Genomic DNA, 12,427 nt, shown 5'->3' on the forward strand with positions numbered 1-12,427 from the left:
TTTTTCTCAAACCATTTCAGTTCAGAGGAGAAAGCGGCTTTGTTCCTGTGTGTGTGAAGTCGACCGCTCCAAGACAGACCTTTATTTGTACATACAAACACATGTGCACCCCGGGGCTGCTGACACACTGCTCCACTCCACATGCTTAGTCACACACACACACACACACTCTCTTTCACGCACTGACCCTGAGATGCAGGCACACTTCAACCACTGTACCCTAAATGCAAATAATATGTAAGCAAAACAATGTCAGAGACCTCCTAAATTGGCAGGACTTGGTGAGGGCGCATGTGGCAAGGAGGGTGGAGCTCTGGGGACTCTAAGGAGACTCTGGATCCAGCATTCTGCTCAGGGGGCACCCCGCCAGTTTCTCAGTAGGCGAACTGATTGTACAAGCCCCTATTGGCTCAGATCTGCACATTTCCAACTGCTCCTGCAAGGGAAAGACACCCTTGGGTTGCAACGTCTCCCTTCTGCCACACCAGCCTTGCAGCCCAGTTTCTGCCAGAGAAATATCAATCTGTCTTCAAGTTCATTGCTGACTTAGGTTTTAGTCTGTCAGACCAGGAGGGAGGCAGAAAGGGCATGGTCCAGCTGTGCTTTGAAGCAAATGGCTTTCAAGGAATTCTGTGCCTACAGCTAGATGAGATGCAAGGAATCTCCACTGCTAGCTTGGTTATAAGGCCAGGGTGGGTACTAGGCACGAGGGCAGTGCTGCTTTACCTCAGCTGAACCTTGAGCCCTCTCCTGATGCTCAGCGGAAGGGTCAAGGCCAAGGGTATAAGTAACTGCCTCTCTGGTAGAAAGACAGGGATGGGCCTTGCACGTAGATACTGCCCTAACCAGAGGCAGGAGGCAAAGCCCCACATCACCTGAAGGAAAAGGGAAGGGGGTGGGAAGTGTACGTGTTGAAAGATCAAAACTCTTGGATTACAGAATCAACTGTTGGCAGAGTTACAAAAGCCCACGTCATGTCCACAAATCAAGTCAGCTGATGCTGTGGCAAGGCAAATGCTAAGGTCAGAAGTTGTCATCTGTCAGAGGAGCCTGGAGTTGGGGCGGGGGTGGGGTGGGGGGAAAGGGGTGGGGTGGGGTTGAATGTCAGCAGCAGAGGCGTGCAGGCCTGGCTGAGCACAAAGCCCCATCTGCAACGAGTTCCCGTGAGGGGAGGGCCCACCTGTGATAAGGAGCACCCACAGTTGGAATACTGCTAACTTCCAGCTCTGGGATAAGGACAGAGGGTCTTGGGAATGAAAGAAGGAAGGTGTATGGGGGTGGGGGGAAGGACATTAGCCAAAAAGGGGGAATCATACAAAAACAAGTGGACAACAAAAGGGGAACCGGTGAGGGCCAGCACATTGGGCTCTGAGGCAGAGTTTGACCTTCCACTGGGCTGTGTGCTCCTGATCATGCCCAAGTAAAGATGCCTCTGGCTCTACCTCCTCCTCTATTTTATGGGCAGCAGTCCCAGAGGGCAAAGTCTCTAAATGCCTTGGGAATCCCAAGTGATGGCAGAGGGATAAACACCAAGTGTAGTTATTTATACAGTATCAGTTTCTGTGCCTTTGCCAAGTTATTCAAATGAAAGTTTAAGTAGAAGGGCTGGGAGAACAAACTAAGAGCGGCAGCACCCAGCCCTGCTCCTCTCTTTCTTTCTTTCCTTTGTTTGAAGACAGGAAAGCACCCGATTAGAAGCCCAGGGGCCCCAGCAACAACCCAGCTGGCTGCTTCCACAGGTTCTTTATTTTTTGGGGCAGTTGTGGCCAGTTGGGCGGCCCAGCCTGTCCACGCTCTATAACTGCTGGATTTATTTCACCCAGGCTTCAACCCGGGCCTGCCAGGAAGAGGAGGAGGTCCTAGCAACGCAAGAGCTGGGACAGCTGGAGCCGAAGGGAGATCCAATGCTCCAGTTCTATTCACATCAACAAAACCAGACTCATTCTCCCCTGCCTGCTGAAGGCATCCTGGAGAAACAGCGATGCCAGCGCACTGAACATACCTCCTGGGACTCGTGGCAGGTGTGCCCAAAGGACAACTGTGCATCCTGACACTCCAGCCTTTAGGGGCCCTGAAGAACCATGAAAAATTCAGCAGGCAATTTCCATCCTTCCCACCTTGCTCGCTTCTGCCTCAGGGCTGCCTGCAGGCATAGGTCTTCAGGCTTTTCCACTCAGGGGGACAGTTCTATTCCCTTTGAACTATTGTCAAGGGAGGGAGGAAATTATCAGCTCCTGCTATCAGCTTCTGCCCTACAGGCATATGACTTTGGTCCCAGGGAACTGATCTAAGGACAAACATCATGCTGGGGGATGAAGGAGAGGACAGTCCTGGTCACCCCCATGCCACAGCTGTGGGCTCAGAACAAGTGCTTTTGCATAGAAATCCCTGTAGGTCCATCCAGGAGGAGTAGAGCTTGGGCCTGGAGGCCGACCGCACTTGCTCTGTGATCCGAGACAAACTGCTCGCTTAACTGTGCCAAGATTTCCATTTTGTACAGTAGGAACAGAGATCATATTCCTCCTCACAGAACGGTAAGGAGAAGCAAAACTATTCAAAAAGTGATTTTTTAAAAATCGCATTCACTTTTCCTTCCTCTCATGACAAAACGACTCATGTTCATTATAGAAAGTTTAAAAACATAGAGGAGTATAATGAGGAACATAAATTACCTGGGATCTCACAAAGTGTTAACTTTTTGTATGGCAAGAAATTGAACCATACTGCTTTTTGAGAGATCAAGTAACCTTTTATTCTTCCTCCATTTTCATGTTTCCGGCTGAACACAAAGGGATAATTATTAAAGGACGAGTATTTCCCACTTCTGTGTCTGGATATGGAGTCTGTGGCACAAACAGGAAATAAAAGATGACCCAAGGCTAAATGGCGACCTTCAGGAAGTGGCCCTTACCCATGCGTAGCAGGAGTCCCCTGACCTCACCATGTGCGTTGCAGCTGCGGGCATTCTTCCAGAAAGCCCTGTGGACTGGAGGTGCTGGCAACACCATCTCTGGTGTGCTTCATTAGCATACTTGAGGGAGGAGGGTCTGGATCTGAGCTACAGGGAAGCTGGCTGGCCACCTGGCCCCCTTTGGCAGGGCCCTCCAAATGCCGGTCACTGCTCTCAGGCCAGCTCATCTGTCAAACACTTCCTGCCGGCCATGCACTTCGGGCGGGACAGAAAATGTGCTGTTGGCATGAACCAGGATGCCAGAGCAGCTCAGAAGATGCTCAGTTCTCCCTCTCTGCCCCACTCCTGCCCAGTCCATTCTTTGTCCCTCTCCTTTTTCTGGCTCCACTCTCTTTCGGCTTTTCCTTCATTCCTCCACTCCCCCCCTTCCATCATCTTTTCAGAGACCTTTTCAATTTACAGCGTGACCCTTTATCCACATCCATATACCGGGTCCAATCATCTCACAGCACATCCAGGGATCTATTCCAGACCTGCAGACAAATATTTATGTATAAAGATATTCTCCACAACAATGTTTATAGAAGGGAAAAGTTGGAAGTGACCTATATGTCAAGAGAAGTGAGGAAAAATGGTTCACTATTTTGGGGCATCAATGTAATGCCATAATATTCCACCATTAACATTATACTGCCTGATTGTAACATCTTCTCCTTGTGTAGATTCTAATTTGAACAACATGTAAAAAGCATTTATTAAACAATCAAGGAAATCTGAAACTGACTAATATTAATGATATTAAGAGGTTACCATATTCTTTAGGTATGATGATGGTATTGAAGTTATGTCTAGGACTAGAGTCCTATCTTTTAGAGACACAAACTGAAGACCTTACAGACTAAATTACGTGCGTCGGGGATTTGCTTAAAAATAATGCTGAGGGCACAAAGCCAGCGGGCTGGGTAGAGACTGGAGGATAGCAGCTGACGGTCTGTGAGTGACGGTGCGTGGAGATACGTGATGGCGCGTGGAGATACGTCATGCTGCTCTCTCTACTGCTGTGTGTATCAAGAGATAAAAAGTTTTAAAGAAAACAGCAAAATGTTATCTTTTTATTATAAAATAAGATCCTTATTTGGTCCTTCACCCTGAAGAGATTGTCTCCATAACAAGAACACTATGACAGTAGCTGCCTGTGCCTCTTTCCGGTGCAAGTAAATCTATGGTCACCATCACATAAAAAAAGCCCTGAATAACCAAAAAAGAGAAATGATTCCTGCATTTGAGTCCTAACATGGCCAAAAAGGTCACAGAAGCAGCCCAAGCTCTGTGCACCCTCCCAGCTGATGCCATTCACTGGGTGCCCAGGCCCAGCAGGGAGCCAGCTTGTATGGGTGTCCAGGGCCCGCGAATCCTCTGGGCCTTCCCTGATTCTTAGACACATAAACCCAGAATTGCAAGTGTTGGATGTTACTGTGGCAAAGCTTTTAAAATTCCCTAAATAAGCAACACAGTCAGTGGTTAAGTGATAGTGACCATAGATCTACTTGCACCGGGAAGAGGCGCAGGCAGCCGCTCTAATGTCATAGTGTTCTTGTGGCTGGGGACAAACTTTTCAGGGTGAAGGACTGAACAAGGTGTGAAGAAGGGCAGGGTCTCGAGCAAGGTGATATGTCTGACCAAAGCTCTTCCATGAAACTGGGATATGGGGGAGGAAAATGCAACACGAATATGTAAACACAGACCAATGTTGCTATAATGTAGGGTTTTAAAAATTATGTACATCTAGGAAATTAAATATTCTAAGTAGATGTGTGAGTAACTATTTCATCTATCTTCCTAAAAGCTGACATATCGAAAATGGCCAAAAGACAGCTGGAGTTCCTCGTTCAGCGTGCTGTTTATCACTGAGGGAGGGTCCTGGTCACATTTACCTGAAGAACATCCCTTCCAGGTGGTTGCGTGGCTTCAGGTGTGAACAGTTCAGGATGCAGGGCAGGGGGTGCAGCCTTGGTAGAAACACAGTCTCGCCTGGGTGCACTGGTGGGATGACCTGCATTGACATGGAGAACCGCTGCACCAGCATCCTGGCAAAGCAAGGGGCAGGAAAGCCTGGCATCAGCAGCCACACCTGGTCTGAGCTTGGAGGGAGGTCAGGGGAGGTCAGAAGGCTGCCCTGCCCTGTGGCAGGGCCCCGTGGAGACAGGACCAGGGGGGACAGCGCCACCTGCTGATGGAGGAAGGGCCGGTGAGCTGCAGACTGAAGAGCCCTTCTCCCTCCTACTCTGTCCTACACCCCACCCTCCCCCGCGGCTTTAGTCCAGGAGCCAGAAGTCCTGGCCCATCTGTTGGCTCTGTTCACTTCAAACTTTCACTGAGCGCCCAAGATGTGCGGGTGCCAGGTGCTGAAGGATGAGTCAGGCGTGGGCAGGCCTCGCATGCCCAAGGAAAGTGTAAACAAATCATGACCACAGAGCTGCCTACGCGGATTTCGAGGCCCAGAGGAGAGAAGTTGGGTGGCTGGGGTCAGGGAGGGTGTAGTGTATGAAGGAGCCTGGACTCTTCTGGCAGCTGTCCTCAGGCTCTCATGACAAGCAGAGCTCTCCAGGGAGCCTACTCGATATAGATGCCCATACCCCCCGTCCTGCCCTGACACTCTGATGCAATGGGTAGGAGCTAGCCCATGGCTGGGAGGGAACAGGGAGAAGAGGTATATGGGGGAGGGGAAAACCTATTCCAACTGATGACCCTATGAGGGAAGGGGGGAAATGGAGGTGGTTAAGATGATTCCTAAGATGGGCTCAATCTTTGCACCAGGAAGGGCTGGAATGTGCATGGGCCCCCAGCACCATGCCCTGGTAGGTGAGAGCAGCCAGCTGTAGAGAGGAAATGTATGTGGGTTCATGCATGTAGGTAGACACACAGACACGCACGTACACATTCTTATACACCCAGATGTGATCCAGGGTCATCCCTAGGGAACAGAATTTGGAGGAGGGGGAAGGAAGAGGAGATATTTCCTGTTTACTTCATGCAACTGTGTTCTGCTTGATTTTGTAGTAATGTAACATAGACTTATCAACAATGATAACCACAAAGTAAAAGAGATTATGTGGGCACTGCACTGTGTCCTCTCACCAGAGGACAGCCCCACAGCTGGGTCTCAGCAGGACCCTGAGATGGTGAGCAGAGCTGGGGTTTCCCTTAGGAAGTACGACACACACACTGAACTGGAGGTGCAGCAGCCTGGCTGGCCGACCAGATGCAATCTGCCCCACTTCCTGGCCAAGTGACTAAGGTGAAGTGCCAACCCGCATCACAGGCTCATCCTGAGGATGAAATGGCACAATGAATGGGAATGACGTGCAAAAGCCAGGGGCTGCTACTCATTCAGCCTTTTGGAAGCAGCCTCTGCAAACCCCCACACATGGCACAACAATTTTCTGTTTTGTTCATTTCTTTGCTGTTTGAGTTTTTGAGTATCTATGACTTCCTGCATTGCTCTTATAATTAAAAAAAAAATACAAGTAATTAAAAGTCTGTAAGAACTAGGTTCATCTGTAAAAGGGTCTTAGCTCTGTCTCCAAAACCATCATTCAAAGGGACTTTTGTGATACTAAATATAATGTATGTGCATTATTACGAGTTCAGAGATGACTCTCACATATCTAATTGAGGATTTCCTGAACTGAGGATAAAGGATATGTTGTGGTTTAAATAGCCTCCCCTCTACTACCCCCGCAGACACATAGGTCTTTTCACTTAAGGACATGAGGGAATGCAGGATGTTGTCCATTTAGGATGCCGGCCGATCCTAGAGCATGACTAGATGTTCTGTTTGGGATAAGTCGCTTCTTTCTAAGATGGGCGACACCGAGGCTAAGGGACTCCTGGTCACAGGTGACTTTTCTGCCAGAGGGTGGCCAGCCCCAGCTGCACCCCTTCTGGCCCTTGCTGGCCCCTGGCCCCATTTGGGGATGGAAGAGGCAGGGCTTTGTACATCAATCAGTAATTTTCTTTGAAGCAGAGAGTCGAACATTCCCATCAAAATGATCCACATCAAAACAACCACCTCAAAGTGGCTGTTGTCAAAAAGGCTTTTCCAAAGTACTACTTGAAAATGTCACAGGCCCAGAAAACTATCAGTGATTTTAAAGCCTGCAACATCTTGGTCTTCAGCTGGTTGCCCAGATAACTCCCTTTCTGTGGGGAATTTCAATACACTCACGGCATGATTTTTTGAATCCAGAATGTACTCAGCAGAAAGGCAAGGGCTACAGTTAGTCTCACTATGGAGATTTTATAAAGGTTTCAAAAGGGCTAATTCTGAGACTATCTAGCCAATGAGAACTGGAAGCTAAATCCATGCACCCCAAGTCAGAGAAAAAGTTGCTTTCATTACAGATGACATCACCAAGGCCTTGGCGCCAAGCCCTCCAATTCCATTTTGGTCTCCACGCTCTACCAGCAGCCAGTTCTGGGAAACACCACACGCTGCACCCACAACACCCCTTCACTGACTCTGCCTGTTGACACGGCTGCACAAATCAGAAGGTTCACAGACCTTTGGGGTAAAAATTGGTACTAGTTAGGAGGAGACCAGGATTTTCCTCATCTAGGCCAGGGGCTGGCAAACCACACTGTGTGGCCACTCCCTGTTCACAAGGCTGATGGGCGTGTTCCCAGTCGACAGCAGAGCTGAGTGAGCAGTTGCAACAGAGACTGTGTGACCCTAAAGCCTGAAGTATCTATTTTCTAGATACTGACTCCTGATCAAGTCCAGAGATGATTATCAGAAAAACTCGAGAAAAAGGCAAACGACCAGCCAAGTTGTTGTTCAGCGTCATCTCTGGGCAACAATAACAAGCCTAAAAGGGGAGCCCTCCAAGAAGTCTGTGTTATCACACTACAATCCCCTAGTAAGTGTATTTTATTTCCCTCCCCCTAGTAAGTGGATGCTAACTTAGCATGTGTAGCAAAACAACTTATCACTGCTTGGACCAAGCATTATTAGCACTATAATAAAACAGGCTTACAGAAGAAGCCAAACCTGGACAGACAGATATCCCAGAACATGTTGACCAACCTGCCTCCAGACACATTAGCTCTCCTTCCTGAGGTCCATACTAGCACATGGCCCCCAAGTGTTCCCCTCATCCTTAGCAGCATCAATCCCTCTCCCCCCTTCATTAGCACACAAACATGCTTTAACTTCCTCCATGAAAGGGGGAGGGTGGGGAGAGGGAGGGAAAAAGAAAAAGAAAGGCAGACAGAGAGAAAGGTCTATCCTGGCTAGCCCCACTTCCTCCTTCAGCTGATGCCCATTTTTCTCTTTTCATCTCTCCTTCTGTTCTCCAATTGCAGTCAGGTTTGCCCGCAGTCTACCAGAGCTACTCTGGTCAAGGTCACCATGACCTCGTGCTGTAAGGGCTGCCAGCAGCCCTGCAAACACCCTTCTCACTGCTCTTCCCATCTGACTTTCCTCCTATCTGCCCAGTCTCTTCCTTGTGACCCCCAACACTGCAGGGCTCCATGCCCCCAGGTTCTTGCTGGTCTGTCTATATACTCCGGGTCCTCAAAAGACCACACTAGACCCTGACACACAAGAGGTGATCATATATTTCTTGCATTGATAAATGAATGTGGGTTTAACAGAAGGAGGCAGCTTAAAAATACATAAGTGGGTGGGCCTCCCTTGTGGCGCAAGGGGTTAAGACACAACCTATGAAATTGTCCGCAGCCACTGCAGCATGAGTTTGATCCCCGGCCAGCCAGGAAGCAACCCACATGGCACAGCAGACCTCTCCTAACTCTTCAATCAATCTGCCTGTTCTGTTCCCCACTCTGTCTCTGGTGAATCTTCTTACCCCCCAACACCTCTGGTCTGTACCCCAGTTCTTGTATGCATAAATAAATAAATCTTCTAAAAAAATACATAAGTGGGGCCTCCCTCGTGGCACAAGGGGTTAAGACATAACCTATGAAGCTATCTGCAGCCACTGCAGCATGAGTTTGATCCCTGGCCTGGGAGCTACCCACATTGTGCAGCAGATCTCTCCTGTCTCGCTTGCTGCTCCCCTCAGCAGTGTATTTCAGTCAATCTGCCTGTTCTGCTCCCCACTCTGTCTCTGGTGAATCCTCTCACCCTCCCATGTCTCTGGCCCGTACCCCAGTTCTTGTATGTGTAAATAAATAAATCTTAAAAAAAAAATACATAAGTGGGCCTCCCCGGTGGCGCAGCGGTTGACCGCTGGGCTGCGAAGCTGCCTGCAGCCTCTGCAGCACCGGTTCGATCCCCAGCCGCCTGGCGAGGGTCCCACATGGCGCGCAGATCTCTCCTGCCACGCCTGCTGCACCCCTCAGCAGTGTCCTTCGTTGGTCTGCCTGTTCTGCTCCCCGCTCTGGCTCTGGTGAATTCTTTCACCCTCCCGTGCTTCTGACTGTACCCAGTGCTTGTATAAACAAACAAACAAACAAACAAATAAATAAATAAATAAATAAATAAATAAATCTAAATTTATCATCAGTGGTAAACAAGTGGGTGGTTAAACTGAGAAGACCAAAAGGCCAGCACTTCAAGCCTTTGCCTTAAAGGGAGTGCGGGGTCTCCACCCCAATGGATGTGTCCTTGCCCCCCACTTGCTTCTGGTCCCCAACCTTCTTCTCACTCTCCATCTGTGCCTGCTTCGCTGACCTGTGTTCAGGTGTGAAAGGTACTTCATCTTCATCGAGATCTAGGGAGTTGAGGTCAGCACAGTTCTGTAGAAGCTGCTTCTCTCTCTCCAGCTCCAGGGTCTGCTCCCTGCAGGGAGAAGAGAGCCAGTGACAAAGGCAATTGCTGCTCTGGCCAACGGAACATATCACTGGTCTGTAGGAACCCCAAGAGCACAGCCAGGCCAAGGGTCAGGGTGTCAGGGGGTTACAATGCCCTGGTCTCCCTGCTCAAGGGCTCTCAAACGTAGATCTTGAAGGCAGTTGGGAGGGACTGCATCGCATCATCTATATGCTCCTAGCAGGCAGAAAAGAGCAGACAGGTCCTACAGAATATGACGTCATGTAATTTCAAATGTGCCTTTATTTGTATACCTTGTTATGGCATTTGCTCACTTTTTAACATACCAAGGCCTGCGCCTAATCCTTATGCTTCTCCTGGGTTCCAGCCACACTGACCAGGGGAGACCTTCACAGCCAGTGGCTCGCCAGAGTCCCTGACACATGCCTGCCTCCCTGGCCCCAAATGGCTGTTCTCCAGATCCTGTTCGTCTCCATCCCTTCGCGGCCCCCTGCTCTTCACTTCAGCGGCCTGGAGTCTCCATCTCCTGCCAACTGTCCCTGAGCTCTTCAGGGACTTTCAACCAAGCCCCACCACAGACCCTGCCTGCCAGCCACTATCTACCTTCCCCTTTCTCCTGCCCTAACCACACCTCAAACCCTGAGCGCCTTTTCTCTGTCCGCCTTTTCTGTCCTTCTTGAGGGAGCCCTGGGAGCCTCCCCAGCCCTTATACTGCCTTGCCAGGAGCTGGCGCTGGTTTTGCCCACAAAGACATTATTTCCAGCCCAAGTCTCTGTCTTGAGTTCAGCTCAAGACAGCTCTTCCTAGCCAGTCATTAATTGGGTGATTTCATGCTGAATATTCTGGGGCTCCTCTGATGCCAAATGTCCAATTCTAAGTTCCTCTTCCCCACACATGCTCTGGCATCCCAGCTCAGAAGATTCAAGAGCTCTATCACTCGCCTCCCAGGGGCCCCATTCAGGGAGCTGGGTGTGAGCTGCTCCCTAGGGTCCCATCTTATCACACCATTCATCCTATTTCTTCTCTAACCCTCTCTCCATAATGCAGCCAAGTGTTCATAAGGTCTCTTGTGACTCAATCCCTGTTCACATCTTGGCTGTGTCTCCTGGCATAACCACCCCCCTCCACTATCCTCTCCCACACCCAGAGGTTCAGTGCTAGCTGGCCACCAGATTTCCATCCTACCCTCCTTTGTATATAAGGTCACGCCTGCTGTCCTCCAAAATTTTATCATTCAAGATTCAAGGACAAGGGCACCTCTGGGGAGCCTTTTCTGACCCCCAGGTAAAGTTAGGTCACTCTTCTGGGTCCTTTGATAGAAGCTTTATTATATGGGAAATGCTCTAAACATGTGAATTTCCAGGGAAGCAGGGGCTGCACAATCATCTCTGTAGACCCAGTGCCCAGCACAAAGCCAGAACCTCTGCTGGTGTTGCAATGATGAGCATGAATGGAGGTTCCCTGCAGAAGGTGTCTGCAGATACTTTCAAGGACCCACCGTATTTACACACCGTGCTGGGCAATAACACAGATGAATGTCCTTTCCTAATGTACAATCTAGTTGGGAGAAAATATACTCAGGAGAGTTAAACAACAAAAGTGGTGGGCTAGTAAGAATCCAGAGTATCTGGGGGTGGAGATGACGCTGGGGTGGGCCAGAGGGCTGGAATGGACAGAGAAGAGAAAACAATAATTCATTATACACAAATGTTTCACTCCCTCCATGAGCAAGAATACGGGTTTGTGAGAAATATAGAGAGGAGCAAGGCATCATCCTGCCCAGAAGAAAAGGCAAGATGGAAACCACAGCATTAGAAATAGCCTGCCCTCTGCTTACACTTAGCTCCTACAAGTGGAGGTGGATGTACTAAGCAAAAACAAAGCAAAAAGGGCCTCCCCTGGTGGCGCAGCAGTTGAGCGCTGGGTTGCGAAGCTGCCCGCAGCCTCTGCAGTGCCGGTTCAATCCCTGGCTACCGGCGAGGGTCCCACATGGCGTGCAGACCTCTCCTGCCACCCGCTGCTCCCCTCAGCAGTGTATTTCGTTGGTCTGTCTGTTCTGCTGGCTCTGGTGAAATCTCTCACCCTCCCGCGCTTCTGACTATACCCAGTGCTTGTATAAATAAATAAATAAATCTTTAAAAAAAAAAAAAACAAAGCAAAAGGAGAGAGGACAAAGAACGAAGCAATGAGCAATCTTCTCACATTCCACCAAAGAGCACGAACAGGAGTAAAGCTCACGCTAACACAAGAGTGGCTGTCCCTGGTCTTGTGTAGTGTGAGGAGCCTGCAGTGTGGAGTAGGAATCTAGGGTTTGCAGCCAAAACAGGCTCTCAGGATTGGCCAACTTCACCTGGCATTTGGCTGAAGAAAAAGCACCTGTTGGTGCTCCGCTCCCCTAAGGGATTTCTACTTCTGACGGGTCACAACTTTTGTCTTTAGAAACCAACTTCTACATGTGCTGTGGCTCCCTGTAACATCAGGGAGAAGGCAGATGTGAAACAGATGAAGGGCTGTGGGAAAATGAGCAAAGAGCACTCAAGTGCTGGTGTTACATACAGCAGGAAATGCTGGAAACTTCACATCTGCCCTAAATTACTGTCGAGGCAAGAGGTTGCACACCTCGGCGTCAAAACTATCTGCTCTTCCCCCTTCTCTCTAATGGATCACTTGAATGAGAGTTGAGAGAGTGCCCAAATGGACATGGATTGGGCAGAACAAAGCCA

The 12,427-nt window shown here is 49.4% G+C and overlaps 1 protein-coding gene across 2 annotated transcripts in view; it reads right to left on the bottom strand.

Moving 5' to 3' along the window:
• The window catches only part of FAM178B (family with sequence similarity 178 member B), a 98,421-nt gene that overhangs the window by 69,159 nt on the left and 16,835 nt on the right, over positions 1-12,427 (bottom strand). For both annotated transcript variants that reach the window (XM_037527894.2, XM_037527893.1), the window contains exons 5-6: positions 9,606-9,713; positions 4,846-4,998 (exon numbers count right to left, since the gene is read on the bottom strand). In XM_037527894.2, coding sequence (XP_037383791.2) covers positions 4,846-4,998; positions 9,606-9,713 — 261 coding nt within the window. The remainder of the gene's footprint in view (positions 1-4,845; positions 4,999-9,605; positions 9,714-12,427) is intronic.

This window comes from Talpa occidentalis, unplaced genomic scaffold (genome assembly GCF_014898055.3).
Source record: "Talpa occidentalis isolate TD23 unplaced genomic scaffold, MPIMG_talOcc4v2.1 talOcc4.5, whole genome shotgun sequence".
In the NCBI taxonomy this organism is placed as follows: domain Eukaryota; kingdom Metazoa; phylum Chordata; class Mammalia; order Eulipotyphla; family Talpidae; genus Talpa; species Talpa occidentalis.